This window comes from Microtus oregoni, unplaced genomic scaffold (genome assembly GCF_018167655.1).
Source record: "Microtus oregoni isolate MIOR12 unplaced genomic scaffold, Mior012 000000F_ref0000247, whole genome shotgun sequence".
NCBI lineage: Eukaryota > Metazoa > Chordata > Mammalia > Rodentia > Cricetidae > Microtus > Microtus oregoni.
The window spans coordinates 57,828,289-57,855,400 of NW_024543059.1; the positions used below are offsets into that span (position 1 = coordinate 57,828,289).

Below are 27,112 nucleotides of genomic sequence, written 5' to 3' on the forward strand. Positions count from 1 at the left end.
AGGTGGCAGTCCCTACCTGAGATAATAAATTGTTTTTCATTACTTATTCTGTAATTATTTTCTAGTTTCTTTGTTGACAGTGCATGAATTATACCGATGCTCTTGAGAGCCTTCATTTAGCTGTACAAATTTAGCTGCCGAGGAAGATTTCCTTACTGAAGCTAACTCTTCAGTAGCTGTTAGCTAGCTGGAAACAGAAATATTGTGAGAAATCTATTTTATTTCCTTGAGAAGAAACAAGCAGGCCACTGCGCTTTGTTTTGCCTTTGTATAAGGACCACAAGGGCCGACTGACTTTGAACAACTCAGTAGGCTTAGTTTTCAGAGAATGAGCAGATGAAGACCCTCTTCCCCAAGGAGACACCTCCCTCCCTGTCAGTTACCCAGCCACGGGTCCATAATCATGCTGAGTCAGGTGTGCTCCTGTGCTCCTTAGAGCGCTAGGGCACAGTAGGTGCAGCGTGAATATCTAAGCCTGAGGTCAGACTTTCTTTTCTTGTTGTCAGGGAAGCCTTGGGCTGGTTTATGTTTGTTTGAATTCTTTTTCCTTTGTTTTTGAGACAGGGTTTCAGGTAACCTGGCCTGACCTCAAATTGAATGTGCAGCTGAGCATGGCTTTGAACTTGTGATTCTCCTGCCTCCTCCATTGCTGGGCATACACTGTAGGACCTAAATTCTGAGGTCCTGGGGTGTTGGACTCAGAGCTTCCTATGTGCTTGGAAAGGAAGCTACCAACCAAACTACAGGCTATCGGCAACTCCATAACACTGAAATCCTTAATACGGAGCCTTGATATGAAATATGAAATCCCTTGGCAACGTTTCTGAAGCAGACTGGAATTAAGGAAGTCTGTCTTTGTGAACTTTGGAGAAGTTGTGGTTTCATGCTGAGACTCTTAAAAACACCTCTTCCTGTGGCTTATGTTATTTTTGTAGACATCCTTACTGGGAGTTTTTCCTTTAAAGTTCAGGATTGAGCCTGTCATGTTCTATAAGGTAAACTGCTGTGTCTTAATGACACTTGTGAATTATTACTCGGTAGTGGATAATTGGGAAGGGATCAATTTCTTCCTAATCAGTGCTTTAATCCCAGATGTTTTGAAGGACTCATAATGAATTCTCAGACTACTGAGAGGATTTTTTCTTCTGTTTAACCTAACATCTGGTGGGTTTCTGATACTTTGACCTTGGACTAGCCGGAGGGTCGCCAGGATTAGTGATACTGCACAAATACCAGGGGCTTTGCCCTGTGTAGTTTATGTAATTAGTATTTCCAATTTTTCATTAGACATTTATTCATTTTAAGTTTTGCTTTTGTTTTCGAGACAGGGTTTCTCTGTGTAGCCCTCACTGTCCTGGAGCACACTCTATAGACCAGGCTGTCCTCAGAGATCCTCCTGCCTCTGCTCCCCAAGTGTTAGCATTAAAGGACTGTGCCACACCACCAGCTTATTTTAAGTTTTTAAAAAATATATTTCCAAATGTAATTATACAATATTTGTGGATTTAAATTTAAGTTAGTATCAAAACGTTAAAATATAAACTTATTTGAAATGCTTTATCATTTTTAAATATCCAATCTTTTTTTTTTAAATCAAAATGAGCAACTGATTCTAAACCCAAATGACTCAAAAAGTCATGGGAAGGATGACTCAGTAAGTAAAGATACTTGCTGCCAAGCCTGATGGCCAGAGTTTCACCTCTGAGGTACACATGGTAGAAGAAAAGAACTGCCTTCCACGGGTTGTCTTCTGGCATACTGACTCTCTCTTACACACACACACACACACACACACACACACACACACACACACAATTAAATAAGTGTAATAAGCTTTAAGAAACTAAAGTTGAGTATGGTAACCAGCACATACCTTTAATCCCAGAATTTAGGAGTCAGAGGCAGGAAGATCTTTGTGAGTTTGAGGCAAGCCTGGTCTATGAGTTTTAGGACATTCAGGGCTACATAGAGAAACCCTGTCTCAAAACAAAAGATTTAAGAAGCTATAGCGTGTCTCGCCTTTGTGTTGAATTGTATGGTCACATTACCTTAGGTGGAAAGAATGCTTTCTTTTGCAAGAAGGCTTCCTTTGTGTGTGAGGTTCCCCACAATCTTTCTGTACATGCAGATTCCTGCATTGTCTAGATCAGTGTCGTTCTGCTGGGCAATAGGAGCTGTATACTTTTGTTCTCCTTATTGTTAGTGTGAAGACAAGGCCATAGGTGAAAGTTTCTGTGCTCTCCACATGTCTTAGTTTAGGCTTCTCACCACAGACACCTCAAAGGAATTGTAGATCAATGATCAATGACTATAGAAACATTGATGTCTTAGTTTGATAGATAGTCCTTTTAAAAATGCATATGTGTTTATATCTGGGGAGGGCGGACATATGCCATGCATGCCTGGGAGGTATAACTTTCTGAAGTAGAGGATAATTTTTGTGAGTCAGTTTTCTTTCTGACAAGTGAGTCTCAGAGTTTGAACCCAGGTCTTCAGGCTTCTCAGCAAGTACTTTTTAATCAATGAACCATCTCATCAGCCCTGATGAAGCTATTTTAAACATTGGAGTAACCAAGAAGCTGAAACAGCTTTGAGCTCGCACAAACATGCACGAACTCACATCTCTAGCATCTTGCTTTTACACATAAAAAGTTTTATCACACACTTGAGATTTTAAAAATTGTGTTTCATTGACACCACGGACATGCAGAGGTATACGGACACTGTTGAACGATTAGTGAACTAATTTCTCTTTGAGACTTGCTCTTAGCACTCTTTCCTTGCAGAAAGAGTCCTCATGAGCATATACAAAGGGATGAAATCCAGAGATTTCCTAGGCCGGCAATGATAATAAACAGTAGCCTGCGTTAATGTCTCATTGCAGCTTGCAGTCACAGCTCCAGTTCCACGGAGGTCCCTGATAATCAAAAGCCACTGTTCTCACTAGGACCCAAAGACAGCGCGAACAGTACCATCCGTGAGAGGGGTTGGTTCAGGGTAAATAAGAATAGCAGTAGGAGAGGAGAGGTTTTTACATTCTAGTTAGTAAGAGCCCTTTCATAGACATGATTCCTATAACATTGTGTGCAGGACTGCATGGAGACTAGGTAGAATGGCAAAGTGCTTTCTGTCTATCACCTGCTTCAAGTCCAACAACGCACTCTTTATTGACAAAGCACCATATTATCGTGCAAAGATGCGTATGGAGGCTGTGACAACCAGTGGTGGCATTCCACTCCTGGCCTTGAGGGTTCCCGGCATAGCAGTGCACCTGTTACTGTTACTCCCTCCTAAATGCAGATGGTTTCAGACCCAAGTACCTGCACCTGTTGCCCAGAGGTATTTACTCCGATCACTAGCCTAAAGCAGGGAGAGTTATTGCTTGACATTTTATAGCTTGGGGGGAAGAAACCGTCTTTGCAGAATCATTTGTTCAGAGAGGAGAAACAGAGCAAGCAGTTCATTTCGCTCTAAGCGCCGCACTTTGGCAGTATCCGCATTCGCGCAGCACCAAGATGCAGTATTGATTTTTTTCCCCCCTCACAGAAGCCTCTCACTAGTTCTTTCTTCAATTGTCAGCATTGCAAGATGGATTGGATTACATTCTGCTGGTTGGAATGCTTGGGGGGGCGGCATTGAAGTAAAAAAAAAATAGATTGCAAGGTACAACCAAGAATAAATGCAGTAAACGTGGTTACAAGGCTTTAATTTAGGGATTTTGTGATGTTGATCATGTGGCCATTTAACTGACTACTTGACCATCACACACAGGTTTTTTTTTTTTTTTTCCTCCTCTTGTTCTTCCCCAAGACTGGCACCATAACTCTGCCCTACCTAGAAAGACTTACTGCTGATGGGTGTCACAGTGTGGAGAGTCAGGGAAGCAACCTGTCAGATCATCCTTCCAGCATGTGGAACTATGGGAAACTTAAATCTCACTTAGCCTCTGTTTATTCCCCTGTAAAACAGTGGCCTTAATAGTTCCCATCAAAGGGGTTTTTGAAGGATCATCAGCTGCTAAACATGTGAAATATCTTCAGCGGGGTTTCTGAGAGTGCTGAGATAAAATTCCCAGCAATGACCATTTCGGGCTGCAGAACTGAACCAACGCCAGACAGCCAATGGTGACCGTTTCTTTGTGAAAAGTTGCTGAACTTGTGCCAGACACAGTAGGAACCACAGCCCTCTAGCATGAAGTCTCCGATCACCCCATCTCCCCTTTCTGCATCATGGAAGCATTTTTTGCAACACTGCTCCTATTACGCTGTGGCCAGGTAGACTTGACTGGGTTTGGAGTTGAGGGCAGAAACTATAGCCCAGTGCTGTTGTCAGTAAAAGTACCCGTGGGAGTGACTCCGGGCTCCCTAGTTCCATCTGACCGTGGTTTCAGTTGAGAGGACAGTGCAGGCATACATTCTCAAAGGTCCAGTCGGCAAATCCTGGAAACAATAGGAGCTGAATCTTTTCCATGCATGCTTGACTAGCTAGGAAGGGCAACAAGACAGGAGAGGGAGAGGGAGAGAGGGAGGGAGGGAAAGAAAGAGAGAGAGAGAGAGAGAGAGAGAGAGAGAGAGAGAGAGAGAAGACTTGGCAGAAAAGAATCTCCAAGGCTGACTTCAGAAGTCCCCTTGGACCAGCAGAATGTGGAGATATTCCCGAAGGCTCCTAGCTTCAGTGCAGTATTTGTCTTCAACCATTGGTTGGCCATAGAGCTGTATACAGAGATGGGTGATCCCTAGGAATCCAGGCTGAGAAACTGGAGCAATGGGGATTGACAATAAAAATGCTCACTAGGGAAGAATCAGAGCTATTGATCTGTGCAAGGCCCAGAAGAAAGTACAGCGGTGGCAGCAGCTTGGGGGACTGAAAGCTAAATTCAGAGCTGCCAACAGGATATTGTCTAAAACGCACCGAAGAACAACAATTCTATGAGCTATGCAAACAATCTAGTTGACCCATACTCAAGAGAACCCAGCTAGTAGAAGCCGCCTTAGATAGAGGCCCAGATGATAGATTTAGCTGGTAAACATTTCAAAGCAGCTATTATGGATACGTTCAAAGATTAGAATGAAACCATATTAGAGAATTAAGAGGAATTATGATGACAGAGAGTTAACAAATGCATGGTCTCAGTAGAGAAAACTATTTTTAAATGACCGTAGAGACAGTCTTGGCACATCTTCGCTCTGTCACTGTTGTAAGTAAATTAGTGTTCTACTCGACAAATATACACATCTCAGTCGGCTCTGCTCAAGGATCCTGACTCTGTGGGTTTGAAGCAGAGCGGCAAGTTGTGTCCTCCCAGATCCTACCAGGTGACTCTCTGGCATGGTCACATTCCGTGCTCAACTACACATATTCTAGAATGGCCACTTGTGAATAAAAAGGACTTCATGTAAAGGAAGAAGTTGCATTAAGAAATGGAGGCCACACCCATGATTTTTTCTGTAAGTCAGGAACAAAAAGGGGTAACTATTTTTCTTTTCCCCAGGAATATGATTTTGTCATTCATTGGGTTTCCTTAGTGAAAAGCCTGGGTTTTACTGAAGATGTTCTGACTTCCTGTGACCTTACATGGCAGGTGCTAGAGGTCCACATTCAAGTTTTCATGCAAGCTATACCAGGTGACTGAAGAAAGCACACACCACATTTTTCTTAAAAATGTTTATGAGCCGGGCGGTGGTGGCGCACAACTTTAATCCCAGCACTGGGGAGGCAGAGGCAGGTGGATCTCTCTGAGTTTGAGTCCAGCCTCGTCTTGTTTACAAGAGCTAGTTCCAGGACAGGCTCCAAAACTATAGAGAAACCCTGTCTTGAAAACCAAAAATAAACAAACAAACAAAAAAGTTTATGAAAGTTTCCCATAATTGACATTTGTGCATCTTCTCCCTCCCCATAAGTCTTTGGTTAAAATATCTCATCCAGAGATGCTCTCCTGCAGCAAGGGAACCCTGTCTTGTTAATAAGACACTTTTAAGAATTTTCTTGACAGTACCTTATAATCTACATTGTCCCACCATGCTGCATCTGTGCCCAGTGTCTATACCTCAGAGAAGTAGAGCGGATGCCTTTTCAATTGTGGGTCACTGGGAAACAATGTTGAAACGTCAAGCGTGTGTTTAGATGGATACTGTTCTGACTCATAACCTGGGAAAGTCTTGCACAATTTTTAACTAATTTTATTTGTTCAGGAAAGGAGGTGAGAAAAATGCAGGGTTTTATTGGCTCAGGTTTTCGAGATCACACAGACACACACGATTCAGTGCCTGTTGTTCTTTTCATATGGATGCATTTAACCGTTATCTGCTTTGTGTTTGTCTGTGTAGTACAGTTCCAGCAGTACCACTGTCATTACCATTCTGCACCATTCACCCAAGCCGTGCACGTACAAGGTAGTGGAACTGTGGCTAAGAACCTCATCAGTGCCTAGCAGGCAGAGTGTGTTAAAGATGAACGTCACACGTGACCAGCAAGCTTGTTTGTAAAGACAAAGTTCAAAGAAAGCAGTTAGTCAGAATTTGGCAAGGAGATGACTTATGATCTGAAACAATAGACATTGTAGCTTCAGGTAAACAGTGTTTGTTGCGGCGAACTCTTACATTCGTTGCAGTGGAAACACAAGAACCCTGATCTCCTTCCTCCTGTGGGTTCCATACGAGACATCCCTACATTAGTGAAGAATGCTAATTATTCTTCCTTTATGGGATCAGTTTGGGGGACTCTGATGTAGACTGTAAAATTCCCTGTGTTAACAAAACAGCCAAGACACCGAGCTACCTCACTGCTGGAGTAGCTTTCATAGCAGAAGAAAATCCACTTAGATCCTGCACACTGACAAATACCAACATTAAAGGGCACAGCTTCAAAATCACAGAACTTTGTAATCAATTCTGGGCACTTTTTTTTGACAAAATAGTACCAAGTGCGAACTGTGCTCCAAGCCAATCTTTTAATAGCATGTTCTAATATTCCTAAGATTTTCTAATAATATAATTTATTCTGTTTTATTATGGAATTATAATTGCAAATCACCTCTGCCTTTAATGTAGGTTGCACTCTAAAATTTTATTGATGCTACTTGTTTGAATTTGCACATTGCTTTCCACAGAAATAAATAAGAGCTTGTGAAGCCATACAGATAATTTTAAATAAGATAAATGTATCAGTATGAGTTAAATTGCTTTTTAATACAGGATCAGAAAAGGAGTCATATGTAGCTGACCTTGTAGGGGAAGAAATACCTTTTATACATTTGTCCAGCTACCCATCTTGTCCTGAGGCGCCAAGCTGTGTGTGCATGCTCCGTCCTTGCCAATTGCACGCACCTCATTGTGTGTCTAATGTTCTCATGTTATTTTGGACCTTAGGAGGACCTTCCCAGGTTTGGGGATTGCCGCAGATTGCCGCACCTCCTGAAATGTTTATGTTCTAGGTTATGTAATTATTTTCTCCCCTCTGAGTCCGTAGGATTGCTTTTGTGCTGATCTATGGGTATATAGTATAAAATAAAACCCTTTTGTAGGGTGAGGCACCTCCTAGAAGGGTTTGAATTAGTAAGGCCATTATGCAACACAGAGAGAAGGGGTTACCATTGTGCTGACCCAGACACAACACTCTGGGCTGAAGTGTATATCTTGAAGGAGTTTTTCCCTCTTTTTTTTTATAAAGATTTTTTCTTGTAGTTGACTATAGGGAGCGAGCCACATGATAGAGTCATTAAAACAATGGAGATAAGATAGTAAAGAAGGCTAAGCATGGTTCACACCTTTAACCCCACCTTTCAAGTTTGGAAGCAGACGCCCGTGATCTAACCTCATCTGCACAGCAAGTTAGCTACAGAGTGAGACCCTGTCTCCAAAACAACAAACAAACACGCAACATTAAAAAGGAATGTCGTAGATGGTGACAAACAGGAAGATGGAAATGTGGCTTCAGGCATCATCAGAGAGGTTGTTGCTATGGTGACTCCTCCTCTGGTAGGAGTCATAGCCATAATAGTGTGGATAGTGCCCCTCGTCTCTCTCGATCATATGTCTTCACCCCTTTACTTTCTCTGCTTCTCACCATCTGCCTGTGCTTAGTGCTAATTCAAGGGATCTCTGCTTTGGGATTTTGGTTTGGATTAGCCTGGACAGGTGGCTCAGAACGAAGGTGTTTGCCACACAAGACCCGACCGAGGTAAACTCTAGAGCCCACATAAGCTGGCGGGAGAGAACCAGCTATGGATGCCCGTAGTGCTTCCGTCATGTATCCCAGCAGACTCATTCTTCCATAATAATTTTTTCAAAAAAACTTGAAATTTTAGACTTTCATTTCATTCAAAAATCCTTTCTGGCACACGGACCTGTTGTATCGTATGTAATTCAGGGAGCACTTAAGCATTTTTTTGTGTGTGTCTTATGGGTAGAAAAGCTAATGCAATGAGTAGTCCACTCATTTTCTGGATTGTGTAACTTGAAGAACCTTTCTCTTTGTTGGTCTTTATTGAAATGGCTCGGATAGTGCTGTCTTCTGTCAGTGATGTCACTTTTCACAACAGTGTCTACAAATTTAAAATGTTGTGTTCCCTGGTATTTATTATTGCCATACCTATCGTAGATATTTTAGGAGAATTTCTAATATGAAGTAGTTTTATGGTAATGATACTGACAATAATTAATATGTGTACATTAAAAGGGATGGTAGGGATGGTGTGTGGCAGAGTGTTAGTTCTTTACACGTGTGACATCTCTTCCTTGGTTTGATGTTTAGATATTTATAAAACTTGAAAAGTGTTCATGAAGTCAATTAAATTTGCCATTTTTAAATGAACTTGCCAGACAAATGATATTTAGATGTGTTTATACTAAATTATATACAAAAATGGTTTTTTAATGGTAGATTTAAGGTGTCTGATAAGAATGAGTGGAGATAAAGATGCATAAAGGTACTTCATAGTAACCTTTCGAATGAGAATTAAGAATAAATACATGGATCCCTGACATCTCTTGACTCTAATGAATCATGTCTCTTGAAAATGCCATATTGAAATCATCTGTTTAACACTTGAGTTAAACCTTACCTTTCTGTTTTTGTCTTCTTTACTTGTAGGTTTCAGCAGGGCCGCCTTACCCTTCGGGTTAGTTAGACGAGAACTGTCCTGCGAAGGCTACTCCATAGACCTGCGGTGTCCCGGCAGTGATGTCATCATGATTGAGAGTGCCAACTATGGCCGGACGGACGATAAGATCTGCGATGCGGACCCCTTTCAGATGGAGAACACAGACTGCTACCTCCCTGATGCCTTCAAAATCATGACTCAAAGGTAGATCCGTGTGTACACGTGTCCTGTAGCCAGCCGTGGTGGACACATGTGTACACGTGTCCTGTAGCCAGCAGTGGTGGACACATGTGTACACGTGTCCTGTAGCCAACAGTAACACATCTGTGTGTACACGTGTCCTGTAGCCAGCAGTAACACATCCGTGTGTACACGTGTCCTGTAGCCAATAGTAACACATCTGTGTGTACACGTGTCCTGTAGCCAGCAGTAACACATCTGTGTGTACACGTGTCCTGTAGCCAACAGTAACACATCTGTGTGTACACGTGTCCTGCATCCAACAGTAACACATCTGTGTGTACACGTGTCCTGTAGCCAACAGTAACACATCCGTATGTACACGTGTCCTGTAGCCAGCAGTAACACATCTGTGTGTACACGTGTCCTGTAGCCAGCAGTAACACATCCGTGTGTACACGTGTCCTGTAGCCAGCAGTAACACATCCGTGTGTACACGTGTCCTGTAGCCAGCAGTGGTAGATCCATGTACACACATGTCCTGTGGGCAATAGTTCAAGTTAGTCTTTCCAGAGTGACCAGGTGCTGCCTACAGCTAAACTTGCAAATTAAACTGTTAGGATTTTAGTCATTAATGTTAAATCTGGATTATATTATGTTTTCCATAGCATTATATCCTCTTAATATAAATGACAGGATATATAGGAATCTAGAACACTTACCTTTATTTCATATACCATAAAAAGGAGATTTCAAAAGTAAGCCTGTTTCTCAGGACTTCGACAATTAGAAGTATTTTCTGTAATCATAAAGGATGTGTACACACACACACACACACACACACACACACACACACTGTGGAGCTTTGTCAGTAATTGTTCCTTACCATTATTTTGTTTTAAACGAGTTTTCACAGAGATTTAGACTCACATCGAAATTGGATGGGAAGTGTAGTGTTTCCATGGGAACCCATTCTTCTGTGTGTATGTTTGTGTGTAGATTTTGGTATGGGATTGTGTTTTCAGCTTCTGTTGGTAAATGCCCAGGAGTGAAACTACTGGGATAGATAACAAAAATCGATGCAAAATTATTATTCCTCTATTGGGTTTACTATAACTTACATATAAATCCTGGCTCTTAGCAGGCTGAGGCAGGAGGACTGTGAGTTCTAGGCCATTCTGGACCTCATGGAGAAATCCTGTCCCTTGCCAATCTTTCCTCATCCACATTTCTAAAGGTGTGGGGGAGGGAAGGAGGTGGTGGGGAAATCTCTACCGACTGTCTTCCGAAGTGGCTGCTTTCCCATTTTCTTTTTCCCTACGATCAAGGAACGGGCGGGATTGTCGCCCCACACTGTCCCTGGCATTTAGTGTTGACTGTTTGAATGTGAGCCGTTTTATAAGCATCTCCTTGTTTCAGTTTGTAATTCTTTAATGATGCATAATGTGGAACCTGCTCCCCTACGCTCACTGCTTTCTGTGCGTGCTCCTTGAGCTAGGATCTATTAGTTCTTAGACACCACCCCTAATAACTCAGGCTTCTTGTTCAGTTTTAAGAATTTTTTGCACATTTAGTTGGAAACCACCTTCTCAGTGATGTCATTTGTAAATGTTTCCAACACGTCGCTGGCTTTTGTTCTGTGCTCTTGGTCCTTAACGTTAAAAGCAAAAGCAGAAAAAGGACACAGATGCAAATTCAGAAGCATCCAGCTAAGTAAGATCCTGTGTGTCCCCATGGGATTGGAGATGAAATCCTTCCAAATGGCTAAATGACCTCCAATGTCTGTGTGAACAACTTCCCTTTGCCTAGCCATGGCCGCAGGAAAGGTTAGTGGCTTGGAACAGTGCTGTTCATGCATCAGAAAGGCTGAAAATGAGATGCATGGTGTAATTCTGAATGAGGATATCTGTCCTCTTCAAAAAGTAAGTAGATAGGGAAACATAGTCCAATGAAGGTGTTCTCTGTAATTCAAGCAAGTCGCCCCCCCCCGCGCCTTCATAACTTCATGCATTACTCAAGATGATTCTGAGGATCCGGTGAAAGGTAACAATATATTTTCCTTGCAATCTATAACAGAATAAATAATTTTTGACGACAATTGGGAAGAAATAAGTTCAAGGCAGTATAAAATGGGACACCACTGAGTGTTCAGTGTGCCATGGTTCATGATAAGTGTGCATATCGTTGTCTTCAACTGCATAGAAAAGATTGTAATTCAGTCTGTAAAAGCTGAGTATAAAATAGGTATTTACTCAGATGTGAGAGAATACCTGGATACCTGGGTTAGAATGTAATCTGAAATTGTCTGCTTCAATGAATTTGAGCATTTTTAATTCTTCTCTCTACTAAGTCCCAGTGGATTAATGACAGAAAGCAGATAGATGCCCTTGGACATAGCATAGTCATGCGCCCCAATGGATTAATCTTAAACTTAAACCTTTCTGACTCAGACCACATGCCTTATGGAGGCTGTTTGCCATTCATGCCTTATGGAAGCTGTTTGCTAGAGAGGAGCTGGGGTCTGCTGCTGATGACTGTGAGGGAGGAGCTGCATAGCTCTAGCCCAGGAAAAGATCAAAATTTGAGTTTTTCCAACCATGTATACTTTCGCACCATGGTGAGGTTGAAGAAAATCCTAAACTGAGCATCCTAGGCCAAGGCAAACCTGCATTAGGCGCAAGGAACCAAAACTCTTGGCATTGTGTTTTTAAAATTTTGGAATCCATGGAGCTCAGTGAACACTGCCATGTGTATGTGCACACAGTCATGTGTCATCAATATGAGCAACTACAGCTATACCTCAGCTTCAGCATTGCTTTGTCCAGAGGTTTTCATGAGGTACGAGTAGTCAATATACTAAATTGACATCCAAGGGTCACATAATTTAGCATCATTATTATAAATTCTGTGGAAGAAAAACCCATGATCTTTACAGTCACTGCTTTCCCTGCTCTTTTCTGCTTCCCTTCCTCTGGGACACAATATTATAATGAGATTTCTAAGTTGGTTAACAGAGCACCCAGGAGAATACTAGACACTGTGTAGGGGTGGTCAGTGCAGACACAGTGAAAACGTGATATGAGAACATGGAAAAGACATGAGGAATGAAGGAAAGAAACATACACATTACTCCTTGACTGTCTACGCTGTATGAGTATGTATTCTTAAGAGGATGGACTGGGGTGAATTTATAGGTGCATTTCAATTGACAGCCATTATAGGTGGATTTATAACTGTGGACACCAGCTTGCTACTTCTTTTTGAGAAACTAGAAAACACCACAAAGTTTTTAAGAGTTCTATCAAAAAGGTCTAACGTCAGTTCTTAAGGAATCAGTATTAAGAATCTGAGACACTACCCTGGTTGTGTAAATAGCACTTGATAAAGATACTTCTGTTTAAAGCTCAAATCGTAGACAAGGTATGTAAGATTGGAAGTCTGGCCTTGGAACAGAACTACCATTTAGTGTTCTACTTCATTTGGTAAAATGGGTTTTCCCAATTAAGTTTTCATAAGAGGACATCTGGTTCGGAACATAGTGCTGCCACCATGGTACCACAAACAGAAGTGCTACCACGTGGGGTCCCTTTGTGACAGTGTGGGAGTCAAAGCATCCATCTACTGAGAACACTGTTACCTGCTGGCTGTGTCCAAGGTACATGTAAAATAGTGAAATTTTTTGTCTTTATTTCTGTCTGAGCTCCCCAGTAATTTGTAATGTGTAATAGGTAAGCCTTCTATACCCAAAAGAATAATCTGAAACATCTTTATCTTCAGTGGATGTTGAAATAGGGGCGGCGGGGCTGTGTCCCCGGCCGCCCCCATGGCTAGCTTTACCCGAAATAATTACACGGAAACTGTATTCTTTTAAACACTGCTTGGCCCATTTTTTATCTAGCCTCTTCTAAGCTAACTCTCGCACCTGGACTAGCCCATTTCTAATCATCTGTGTTGCACTCCAAGGTGCGCTTACCAGGGAGATTCTAGCCTACGTCCATCCTGGGTCGGAGCTTCATCGCATGTGTCTTCCTGGGAGCTGGGAGCATGGTGTCTCTTCTGAGGCGTCTGCTCCCGAGAGGAGAGCTGTTGAGTCTGAACTCACTTCCTCTTCCTCCCAGCATTCTGTTCTGTTTACTCCACCCATCTATGTTCTAACCTATGAGGACCAGCCAAGCAGTTTCTTTATTTTTTTAACCAATGAAATCAACAGATTGATATATGACACTCCCATATCACTTCCCCTTTTTCTGTTTAAACAAAAAAAAAGGCTTTAACTTTAACATAGCAAAATTACATATAACAAAACAGTTATCAAGTAAAAGTTACAATATTACATCTATTTTATCTTTTTTCATAACTAAGGAAAACTATAACTATCTATATATTCTTTAACTCCATCAAAGACTCCAGAAGGATATAATATTACCTAAGCAAACAAGAAATAAGTAACTTTCAAACTCTAGAAATGACAGAGACATTTTGCTGCCTGGACAGTCACCCAAAGTTCCTCTGTACCATTGGGGCATCCATCTTCGGCCTACAGGCCCATAGTTTCCAGCAGACATTTCCACAAAGCAGGAAATTTCAAAGGCAGTCACTATCTGCTTGTCCTGAAGAATGTCTTGCAGACTCTTTCATGAATCAGGAACCCCAAAAGATCATCTCACCTTTAGGCAAGTTCAGTAGTCCTCTCTCTGTGGGTTCTCTGTGTCCAGTTTATGCAATAGTCCAGGCAAGAGGAGTTTCTTGCCCAAATGGCTATCAAACTCCATAAGGATCCTCTTCGATGCCCATCTTCTTCTTGAAGTAGATTGGTGCTGCCAGGAGCAGAGTGTCTCATTGTCATGAAAAGTCCTAAGTTATTAAAACATTAAATAGCATATTCCATAGTCTTTGAAAGATATGAAGAATGACAATCTAAAATATATCTATGTACATCTAGAAAATCTTAACTAACATGACTACAAACTTGACTATTATGATTATCTTAACAATCTGTATTTCTAATTATACATTACATTTTTAAATGAACTACACAATCACAGTACCTTAATCAAGATCAGAAACACATATACATATAACAAAATTGACCTTAAATTTAAATCACTAAAACAAAATCCATATCAATGTAAATTATTCATATCTCTATCATATCCCCCTTTAAATGTAAAAGAACGTTTATAAACCATATTTGGGAACATGGGCGCAGTTTTTTCTCTCCAAACTGCTTCCTGCTGAATGGGGGCGTCGTTAATTAGGTCTTTCATGGTATAACCTGTATGCTAGTTTCATCTCAGTTGGCAGTTGAGCGAAGCAATTTTCTAAAGATGTTCACACCAACCCTTCAGGAGGGCGTGGTCCATCATACCAAATTGGAATAGAAGACATGAACAGGGTCTCATCCTCTGTGAAAACAAAATAAGAAACTCCTTTCCAAAGCATCATGTCCTTAGATCCAAATTTCAAAGTCAAGGCATTTTCAAAGTAGCTATGTTGGATTAGTTCAGCAGCATTTATAAACAAATATCTTTTAGCAGCTGTTGCTCTTTTCTCAGCATTCAAACAATTCAAATAGAGCATAATAGCATATAGTGTCAAGATTCTCATTGTATTTTCCATCTTTGTGCGGCTTTATTTTAACTCTATTTTGTTTATTTTTATTTTTTGCTTTTTGAGACAGGTTCTCTGTATCTTTGACCTGGAAAAACTCTATAGACCAGGATGTCCTTGAACTCTCAGGGATGCACCTGTCTCTGCCCCCCAGGCATTGGGATTAAAGGTGTGTGCTACTTGAACTCACACAGATCTGTTTGTCTGCCTTCTAGGCACTGGGATTAAAGGCGTGTGCTACCACACCTTGAAGTCATAGAGGTCAATCTCCCTCTGCCTCCCAAGTGTTGGGATTAAAGGTGTGTACTACCACACACAACAACTCTCTTCCTTTTTTGTTTTTTACTTTAAGAACTTCAACTTTTAGCTTGCATATATTTTTAACACACTGTAAACCATTTAGAAATTTTCTTTGTCTTTGAATCTCTCTTTACTGCATATCTCTCTTTTTCTAACCACAGGAGTCTTTAATTTACCAAGCAATATCAGTAGGACTAAAGCTGTGGCTTTGCTGGCTAGATGTAGCCCATTCCTTAGCTTTCTGCCTTCCAACCTTGTGGCTGAGGTACCGGCTAGAGCCGCATTCAGTGCCACAAGTCTACAGTGTTTCAAGGTCCCTGCCAGCAAGCTAGCTTCAGCAGCCTGTGCTTGCAAACCGCACGAACCGCCTGCGTAAAAGAGTCTTGAGTTTGCCCTGGCAGGACAGCCCAGAAAGCCGGCATTTTTAAAAGGCGCAGCTTTTTTCCTGCTACGGCTGAAAACCGAAAAGCATGTGTTCAGCTTTTCGTCAACACCGTTTAAGTGTTTGGTGGCAGGACCTCTTAAGAGCTGCAGGGTTTTGCAGCTGAAGCTGAGTCAGGAAGCCTCTCTTAGATGACAGTGCTTGCTTGCCTCTAGCAAGCAGAGCAGACCCAAGAAATTGCCACAAGAAACATGCTTTACTCTATTCTTTTCCAAGCTTTCTCAGGCTTTCTGTGAACTCAGTTGCCCCACTTTGGGCGCCAAGTGGAGAGACCCTAAACCCGGAGAACACTTGACGTGTTATTTCCAGTTTTGGGAACTGTCTGTGCACTACATATACCATGACACATTAGTAACTAATCATCTCTCCATTCCTTTTGTTGATCTACTTGTTCAGCAATGGTCATAAGACGGGAGACTTTTGGAAGCAGGCAGGGTAGGAACAGGAAGTGAAGAGCTTGTTACGGATGATTATCTGTTTTCACTAAACTGATAAAACAGCAAAAGGCAGTTGGAAGTTAGTGTAAAGATTGTTTGGCAGGTCTGACTTAGGGGGTTGGAAAATGCTGCTGTGCCTTGCTTGCCCAGACAGGTACACACATACACACACTTAGTGCACAGCAGATATCCAATACATGTGTCAAACTTGTTCTTGTACAGATGAATGTTATTACAGATGTAAAAAGCTTACACAATAAAATGTGAAGTTATTTCCATGGGTTCTAAGTGCAAGAGGACTCCATTTCTTGTTGCTACAATACCTATAGAGGATTCAGAAATGGAAAAGATTTAAATGTTGGGAACCGGTGATGTTGAACTGTCTACCACTATTATCAGATCTTCAAATGATTATCTGGGGTATTGACATAAATAAAGGAATAATTCCAAAAAGAGCAGCTGAAGCCCCATTTTTAAAACTGTAGTGTACTTATGGCTTATAATTATTTAATCAGCAGGATGTCAATTTGAACATAAACACTGTACTGAAAAGGGGAAGATTGAGATGATTTCATAAACATTTTCATAGTGGAAATGTGTAAGTACCCTATTTATTGTATGTCATGATGCAAATCGTAAGGAAGTCTGTCATATTTGACTGGTGTTGTTTGAGAGAACCATAGGAAAACCAGGGAGAGTGTTTTTGCAGCTGGATTCGCAGTGAATAATTATTGTGCACACACAACCAGTTTACTCTGACAGCACAGAGCCTCAAGTAGTTTAGTGAGTTTTTCTATCTATACACCCTCCACAAGTGAGCCATTGAATAGTCTACCAGAAAGAAGCACTTTTATTTCCTTAATGCAGAAAATTTCTTTTTGGAAAGCTCAAATAGATAGACTAGAAATTCTCCCCTTGCAAAGCTACCATTCTGCATAGGGAGAGGGACTCAGATATTTCAGTGAACTGTTGTGTTTGTTTTAGATGGCAAAGCTTTCATTACTGCTTCCCACCATTACTACCCCAGCAGTTAAGAAGACTGTAACTCGGTTTCTATTCCCAGTCGTGAAAGTGAAATTACTATTACTTCATGTTCTACTTTCCCGATCACGTGTAAGAGTGAACAGGACCTGTCTTAATAACTCTGAGTAATGTTCAATTGGTATGCTTATCTCGGTAATTTATCCTAAAAAGGTTGAATTTAATTATTGTCTCAAAGATTTACTTATACTTGAATCGATTTTTAGACAGTCACTCTTACAGATAATGGTGGCTTTTTTACAATCTTTGAAAAATAATTGTGCGTACACCTTTCAAGTTAGTAACAAAGAAGATTTCTGCTCTACCTTGAAACTTTTGTTAATAAACAAATTTCAATTTTGCTGGAAGTTCTGAATCTCTATGACACTTGAGTGCAGCCTAGTGGGCACCCTAAACCTCAAGGTGCAGCATTGTATGTGTGTTCCTGTGCATCTGGTGAGAAGCCTGTGCTGTGTTCTCGCTCTGCTTCACGGCAGAGCCATTGCTAGGCACCCTCTGTTGGAGTAGTGCTAGGCTATGGTGTTTCTTTAAATAGAATTGTTGAACACCAGGTTGTCAGCATAAGGCAGGAAGGAGGCCCTCCCTCCGCCTCCATTACCATTCACCACACTTGGTGAATCTGCAGCTTTTCTTGTGGACAGCACATTTGGTTCCATGGCCACGTGCATATTCTTCCTATGTGTTTTTAAAACTCATGATGTGATGTCCTTTTGAGAAAAGTGGAGCTGCTTGGCACAGAGGCCCAAACTGCTGATTATGTGTTGAATGATTAATTCCTTAATGAAATTCGTTTTTATGTCTTTTTGTTGTTGTGTTTCTGGGTCAGAGTGTGGCTGTTTATCCCCGGCTAGCATCAAGTCCTCAATCTTTCTGTTCCACTCCCCCAGCCCACCCCCATGTATTGTAATTACAAACTCTGGAGATGAAATTACATTTTTCAGTAACTCTGAATTTCCAGCCTGTTATTGAAAATTGATAAACTTATTTTCAAGTATACTGATAGATATCAGTTCTTTATGAACTATTTAAACAAAGGAGAATGCATGTGGACACACAAACACACACATCCCACACAGAGAACATTACTGTAAGAAGTAGTAAATATCAAAGCTCAGTTATTGGCCAGAAGAATCCATTAAAAGGTAACCACGGTTCTGGCAGACCTCACGATTATAGATTTCTGTTGGTGTGTTGTCTTCTTGACATACAAACCTCTCAGCCTTTGTATTGATCAATCAGTCTTCGAAAAGAGGCCGTGTTTCCACGTCAGAGCTCTAAGGAAGTTTTTTGCTTTGTTTCGTTTTAATTTAATTAGTATGCCTTAACTGTTTTCTCTTTACTGGCAACAATAAACTTTATACATACCTCCTCAGACCTTGAGGTTTCTTCTATGCTAACTGTCATTTCATATCAGTAAATTTGGCTCAATCTGTGTTTCAGCTGAGGGGATGTTTTGTGGGATTGGGGAGTTGGTGTGTTCCATCCTCAGTTTGCTCGCTGGAGTTATTCAGTACACTCAACGCTTTCCCGTAGAACCCAAGCCTACAGCTTCTGAGAAGCTGCATACGTCCCATATGCTGCTTATCCCAAGTGCTTTTATCTATTTGTGGTATCAGGTTTATCAACCATTTATCCATTAGGATGGAATGTAAATGGGGAAAAATAAATAACATAGAAGCTTGCCAGAAGATGCAAAATATATTGAGTTTATTTCCTGTGTCTTAGTGGTGGGTTTCACAAATTCTCTTGCTATTGGCTGAATTTGTCTATAGACAGTGACTTGGAATTTCCTTTTTGACTGGAGAGTTGCTAATATAGACTCTTGAATCTTAGTACAGTAGTATATAATCATGACAGCTTTAACTGGACACAGGCTTTACATGTTACCTACTGATCAGCATGCAGATTGAAGGGTTACTGAAAGGAGAGATTATTGACAAAACAAAGCAAAACAAAAAATGAACTATATTTAACACTGACAGTTATTGTGTGAGAAAGACTAATAAACTATAGAATAACTTATGATACAAGTCATCTAGGTAACCCTTATGCCCACACCTAATGGAGGAAGAAGAAACAATAGGGTCTTCACTGCTGGGATCTGGGTCCTCCCTTTGAAAAGAATGTTTGTGAAGTGGTTCTCTTACTCAATTAAGTCAGGGGAGAGTCCCCGTCTACATTCTTGTTTTTGCTGGCTCTTTCTCATACATAGGGTTTGCCCCTTTCACATTGGGTTCCTTGTGTGGATGATGAACTGTCTTTTTTCTCTGAAGACAGTGTTTCTGCTTTTTGTGTGACCTGGTGCTGGCTAGTTGAAAATCAGGCTTGCGTGAATATTTTAAAGCTTTGCGTTTGGTTTTATCTTGGACAAAGTAGATAATGACAAGCAAAACTAAGAGTGTTCTCGAATACTGGCCCATTGTTTGATTAACCATGTATAATATACTCGAAGCCTCCTCTCTCAGTCTCCTGAATGCTGGAATCACATCTGTACCACCACTGCCACGGCTCCTAAACAGAGCTTCTGTTCTGAAATGGTAATGAATAAAAAAGACTTGAAACAAATTGTGCCTTCTGGTAACCGCCATCAAGTAAGCACACAGAATAGACATTTGAGCTTAATTGTAAAGAACAATGAGATTGATGGGCAGTGGTGGCTCACACTTTTAATCCCAGCACTTGGGAGGTAGAGGCAGGCAGATCTCTGTGAGTTCCAGGACAGCCAGGGTTGTACAGAGAAACCTGTCTTGGAAAACTAAAGGAAGATAGAAAGGGAGGGGGGGGGTTTCTACCAGTTTGTCATGCAGCTTTATATAATCAGGAATTCAGTGCACTCTGGAGTTTCTGTGTACATTAAATGAGTTTTTCAATCAAATTTTGAACATAGACCGACATATGATAGAGAAAGCCCTTATTTCTTTGTTATTGTTGTTTTCGTTTGGGTTGGTTTATTTGTTGTTGTGTTTTGAGACAGGGTTTCACTGAGTAGTCCTTGCTGGTCTAGAGCTTTCTGTGTAGACCAGGCTGGCCTTGCGTTCACAGAGATCTGCCTGCCTCACCTGCCCAAGTACTGTTACTAAAGGTGTGCACCACCACATCCAATCAGCCCTTGATCTGTATCTCATTTTCTGATTAGCAGTCTAACATTCAGCATTTATTGATGAATTTTATTAAATAGCGAAAGCTGGCTCTTTAGTTATTTGGAAGCATTTTAAGCCATCAAAAATCATGATTCCCCTTATTTTCTAGATCTTATATACTAGAATTGTTAACATAAGACCATAATACAATAGTAAAAGTAAAATCACACCAATATTAATGTTCTAGCCTGCACATTGGCTGAGGAAAGTTATTGTGAAGAATGAGTTTTCCTGTGGCATTTTACTAATACATATTTAGCTGTCCTGCAGATTTTAACGGCCCATCCTTCTTACCTTACTCAGCCTTTCTTTAAATATATTATAGCAATTTAAATTGTTTAGTGCTGGTTGCTATTCTGCAATTAATTTTGGACCTAATAATATCTGTTTCACATGTTTCTAGGAGAAATCTCATTATGAAAAAAAAAGCAACAGCGAAGAGATTCTGCTGCCTCTTAATATTGGTCCATTCCAATAAACCCATCAAGGGTAGCATATAAGGAATAAACATGAGATGATGAACTGTCATTTTTCTCTGAAGACAGTGGGTCTTCACTGCTTTTTTGTATGCACCCCAAGGGCATGGTTTTATGATTTCGTTAACACACAGCCTACATTTGTTGTTCAGACTTATTACTGTGAGGGATACCTGAGAGAAAGATTTTAAGGCTCTGGGTTTTCAAGGTTTCAGTCCCAGCTCACCTGTCTCCATTATGTTGGTCCTGGTGGGAGGCAGAATATCATGGTGGGAGGAGTGTACTGCAGAGGAGACTATGCTTCTCGTGGACACTGCAGAATGTACTACAGGGAGACACTCTTTGATTCTTTTCTCTGACCTGTCGGTTTTACTCCCCCTCCTTTGTGCTGGCTGAAAAGCAGGACTCTTTCAGAGGTCTGTTTATGATAAATAAGTTCAGTCTGGATTGGTTGTAGCATTTTTATGTCATTTGAAGTTTTTCGCTGTTCTGGTGGAGAAATGGTCTGTGGGAAATTTTCATGCTACTCATTATATACTTTATAGTAACCCTGGTGCAAATGTGCCAGGCCATACCACACTTTAAATGTTTCCCATGACACCTAATCCAGGGGGAGTGGGAGTAGGAATAGCATTCATAGTGTATCAATCAAGCTTTGTGCAAAATTCGGTCAGTCATTTAGTATATGAGACATTAAGCTTCATTCAGCTTTCATACATGAGTGTTCCTGGTTGGAGTACAGATTACATAGGTCACCTGCCAAGGCCAGTAGGTAAAATTATAACTGTGCCATACAGAGTTTGGAGAAGAATCTGAAGATGTAAAAAAGTCCAATAATTCAGTTTACTTCAAGAACATTAATTCAATGGCAGCAAAATGTTTATTCATTCAATAAAAGTGTTGATAGAGAATCACCCATTTCTACAATTGATGCTTAATACTTAACTTAAAACTTCATACTATAATAAAGTTTTAAACTATACGAGAAGTAAATTTTAAGCAAATGAGGTTGATAGACATAGTTTCCCATTCTCCTTCCCTTCGTCTACCCACTCGAAGATAACGTCATCACTCGCATCTAGCATGCACACTAATAGCCTGTGTGTCAAGGAGTGTATTCTAAGTTACATGTCTTTAGTAGTGGTTTCAGTATAATCTCTAATCAAGAGATCGTTCAAAAGATGAGTTTTCCTGCCCCTCATTGCCTTTGGAACTTGCTAGAACCATAAATCTAGAGAAGGCAAGAAAATGTGTACTGACTTTTAAAAGCATATTTTGTTATTTGATGAGCTTGCTCCACACACATTAAATTATATCCTGATCTAGCCCTAAGATCATGGCATCATTAATTTATGGAGCCACATATGTGTTGTCTAGAGCTGGTCATGAAGGCGGTCGCAAGTCTTGAGATATATAAGCAGGTGTGTGAAGGGTGATGGCTTACTGTCATAACTAATAAATGACAACTCAAGACATTTGTGTGTACACTTCCATTTATTTCTACCCTTGATGAACAGACCTTTATTAAGCTGCAATGATTACTGAATGTGAAATGTAACCAAGATTATTTTTTATTCAAATATAATTTAAATATTCATCAAAGCGAAGTTAGGCTTAAGACTGACAGTGACTATTAACATCAAAAAATATAATTAACTGCATTGGGTATCATGAAGTGGAGTTAGCCAAATAGCCGAGAGGTCTAATTGCTCTGGAGTTTGAGAAGCGATGGTTTTATTTGATGCTGTATCTGAGGAATTAATAGTAGTGTGGTTTCCTATGTGGGCCAATTAAAAGCTGCCTGTTAAGGTTCATTGCTCTATAGGAAACCCATTGACTATCACTTAGTAAACAGGATTGACATGTCAGTGTGTACAAGAAGATAAAATAGAATAAAAACCCTGAAAATGAGTTGTACATAGACTTGCATCCTGTCACGGAGTTATGGAGGTGCTAGGAAGCTCTGCATCTTTCCTTCTTTGTCTGGTGCCCAGTGTCCGCCCTGTGGGAGGATTCACAGCCAATGCCCTTACAAGACTTGCCTGGGGTTTGAGACCATAAACCTTCTACCTCAGAGGCAGCTGTTAGTTAGTGCCAGACGACAGAGGAAAAGACTCACCATCCCTCACAGTAGCTCCCCAGCTCCTCACCCAGACAGATGGTTCCATCTTCCAGGAGCTCAGCATCTCAGTCTGCCCAAAGTATCTTGGCTTCCCTGATAGAGTTTAGAGTTATCCCAGTAAGCCTCTTAGAGATCTCTCCCTCACATTTCTCTTCCTGTGCTACTCAACCAAAGGACAGTTCTGATATTAAATATAAAACACATCCTGCAGGGATATTGGTTATGTATATTTTAAGTATGGCAGCTAAGTTTTAAAACTAAGCATTTCAAAGCAAAAGACAAAGAGAAAATTGAGCGGTGTAAGTCTAAAAATGGCGTTTTTCATCTTTGTCATGTCATCCCCTATCTTTCGTGAAAGTAGTATTTTGACCTTTGTGTCTCCCTTAAGCCTTTTAGCTGCATACAGAAAGAAACCATTCCTGATTGAACCTGGAAGATTTTTGCCCTGCTGAGGCTACAGAGATTCAAGAGTGGTTAGGCATCCTAATGGTATTTTGACATTATTGACATTGTTGAAATGGAAATGTTTAAGGGCCAATGATAAGAGCAAGGTCTCCCAATGTTTCTTTTTCTTAATAATGATGTATCAAATATGCTTAATAAGTTAGTCATAATTTCTAGCATAAAGTAGATAATGTATGTAGTACTGCTTTAGCTGCTATCATGGAGTTTATGTTTTTAAGATGAATATGTTTTGGAAGCTATACCTATAAAATGCATCACCTAGGATACTTATTCCATCTGGATGGATGTCATATTTAGTTAGCACTTTTGAAAGTCATGAAACTCCTAAAATAGAGCAGTAGAGTTGAGTTGGCTTTGTATAGTATGATAAGGCCCGTCCTCGGTCTCTAATATGAAGTGATAAAGATGACTCTCCAGCCAACCACTATTAAGGTAGTTCTCCAGCTCTAGATGTGTGCCACTTTTAGCTTCCAAAGGTGCTATGTTGGATGCTCCACAACATGACACTCTGCTCACATCCCTGCCTGTACTTGCAGTTAGTGGTTTTAAATGTTCTCAAGGTCACGGTGACCTGCACCTTCTACACAAGTTATTGATAGAGAGCTACTTCATGCTAGGAGTACAGTATTAAATGGAAGCCTTCAGCCTTCATTGCCTTAAAAAAAAATCTGTGTTATTTGTACATGTTATAAATCATGAAAATTGAATTTCCACTGTATTGAAGAACTTTGGAGCCAGGTTTGACTCAGGAAGATTCAGCCTTTGTCTAAGCTTCATTGGCATGAACTATGAAATGCTTACTATGTTCTGATGCACCGTACCCCTTGCATCAGCTAAAGGCATCCATTAATAGCTAGCAAAAATATTCATTTGCAAGAGTCCAGGCTGGTGTCTTTGGGGTTAAGTTGAGAAAAGGTACTGAGGAGTGTATAGCACATGGCCCCGATGTTCTTCAAACTGTAGCCAACCACTCAGCTGTAATTTGCTAACATAGAGCGGGTACTCTGAATCTCCTACCTGATACAACACTTCCCAACATGGCGGGAGAAAAGGAAAACAGCCAGAGTAACCGAGAGGGAAAAATACACCGTAGGTTGAGGGGACACTGAAGCCTGTGAGCAGCTCAACTACTCCACTCCTGAGCTCATCATCTCTGCTTTCGGCACCATAGGACCTTTATCTGCCACCTTTTTGCAGCCTTATAATTTCCCTTCTTGCCTTTTGGCCACGGAGTAGGGGTCTTTCTAACACCTCCTTCTTTGTATTCCTAAATGCATTTGGTTGTTATGCAAGGGCTTATAATGTCGCCGTTGAAATGGATACTAAGGCTCGAGAGGCTGTATTAACTCTGACTCCTCCAGAGTTCATTGTTTTGTAGCAGAGAACAGTAATACATAATTCCATATGCACCTTGTTAGCTTTTATCTACATAGATATTGTTTGAATGTGATTATTTTAGGGTATTACTACTTATGTGATTGTCTTTCTGTCTGTTGTCTGTCTGTCATCTTTTTAAGATGATGTGTCCTCTTGTGACTGAGAAGCAACAACATGAATCCTCCCTTGAACCACACTTTTTAAAAGGAGCTCTTTGGGTAATAGGCTGTAGACTGAATGCTTATGAGTTGTGTTCAGTTATCGAGAATGCCATCAGCAATGCCTTGTTGCTTTCTTATCAGCTGCTTCCTGCTGTCAGCTTGGCACTTATTTCAATAGGAAAGGATTTGCATCAAATGTGATGCCTTATTATATGCAGCTAACACGGGGTTTTTAATTGTGCAAACACACAAGACTCCTGCGGTGGTAGTCAATTTGATAAAAGGATTAGATTATGAATATTTTGTCATGATTAAAGATTACTTCTGATTTATCAGAGGCAAGCTAGTGAAATTTGTCATCTATTTATCAGTCAGATGAGACTCCATTAAATTCAAGTGTGAACCACAAAGTACTGATCTTTTTATATTGTCTCTCCAGGATTTGACGTTTATACTCAGATGAGGGTATTCAGGGTTCTTTGGGGTCATCCTCCTGGCTCAGCTGACTGCTTCTAGCACCCCAAGGGTGTGTGTTTCTAGCTTTGGCCTTTGTTGTTTTTAATCTTCAAGTCAATATCTATGCCTGTACAAAATTTCTGCAGCTTTTATAAAGGAAATGACTGACATGTATCATAAGCCGTTTTCGGTTGTTCACTCATTAGCAAACAAAAAGACGAGGCATAGAATAAGAAATCCAGTTTAGAAAGCTCTCTTTCAGCGACTACTTCTTGGTGAAGGTAGTTCTGAGCATTGCAGGAATTTATAAGAAGCCTAACATCTACAGGGAGGGGAAATCTTATGCTCTGGTAACTACTAAAGTCCTAAGAAAACAAAATAAAATGCTGAGTGTTTGAGGGGTAAATACTATAAAAGAAGCAGATAGGAAGAAGCTTACACTTTAATTCTAAAAACTGACAGATTGAATACCAGCTAAAATAAAGCATAGACCTTTCAGCACAAAGCAGAATGAGCGTAATTGACAATTAGATGCAGACCTTTCTAGACATCGGCCAAGAACACAGAAAAAGATCTCTTTGAGCTTTCAGCACCCATGCTTGACCCTTGCTCATGGGCTCCTTCTTAGCACTGGGACCTGGAGAAACTGGTATCAGAGTTTTTTTTTACCTCAGAGACTTAAAGGGAATCTTCTTCAGAAGAGGAGAACATTCCAGCATGTCCGTGCAGCAATTTCTCTGTGGTGTGCTGTTTCAGACTACAGAGATGATCAAGGATCTGTGGGTCTACATGAAGAGGCTCTTCCTATAGAGATTTTCTTTGTTCTTTTTGTTGAAAATCAGTTCTGAACTGTACTGTGGAGGGGGTGTTTTTTGTTTAGTTTTAGGGTGTAGTTTTTGGTAACTTGATCAAATTAGCTTGATTTTGGGTGTTTTGTCTGTATTCATTATATTAGGCCAGTGATCCAAGAACTGACTACTTGGCTGCCCTCAGATTGAGCAGTAAGGGAAGCATAGGGGAAGGAAGACAAAGGGGTAGCCAGACTCCAGGGGCTGGGGGGAGAACTGAGCACCCTACCTATAGGCCTAGATTTACCTCTTATTTTTAAATACGGACTTTTTTTTTTCTTAAATAAAACTGTTCTTGACAGAGCTCTTCTGTTGTTCATCTCTGACTCTAATTTGGTATCTATATTTGATAGATAGATAACTTATTCTTGGACTTGTAATTAACAGACCAGCATTGTCAATTGTGGAGCCACAGAGGCAAAAATATTTCTCATTGAATGCTCTTTCATAAGCAAATAATTACAAAGGAAAAAGATCTGGTGTGGCCAGTCTAAATCTGAAGATAATTAGACAGGGTAGAGTACGGAAATCGAATGTCACGAGGATACAGTTGCTAACATCTTTATACTATAGAAAGAGTAAGCACCCCTTGTTCATACTGAGTGCATAGGTGCTCTGGGGAGGTGGGGTATAGTAGGATCACAGGAGTAGATTCTCAGTTGATGGAAACATTGCGTCAATTTCTCCTGCTTTGAAAAAGCCAAGGTAAGGGAGCATAGGTATCATGACTCTTATAAGTTGCAAAGCTAAAGTGAGTAGAGACAGATTCCTGGCCTTTGAGTTAATCTCCTGACCTGTTGTCTTTAGAATCATGTGTTTTTCCCTTGGTGGAACCTTCACGCAATCATGTACACCACCTATGTCCTCCTGCAACACTGACTTATGAACTCAGTTCATATTAAGACGTATTAATATGAACTCATTCAGAACTTTTCGCTGCCTTTCAGAACACTAGGT

General features: G+C 40.6%; 1 protein-coding gene across 35 annotated transcripts in view; it reads left to right on the top strand.

Annotated features, from left to right (window-relative positions):
* Window positions 1-27,112, top strand: part of Adgrl2 (adhesion G protein-coupled receptor L2) — a 614,876-nt gene that overhangs the window by 525,506 nt on the left and 62,258 nt on the right. For all 35 annotated transcript variants that reach the window (XM_041651225.1, XM_041651500.1, XM_041651510.1 and 32 more), the window contains one exon: window positions 9,091-9,304. In XM_041651225.1, coding sequence (XP_041507159.1) covers window positions 9,091-9,304 — 214 coding nt within the window. The remainder of the gene's footprint in view (window positions 1-9,090; window positions 9,305-27,112) is intronic.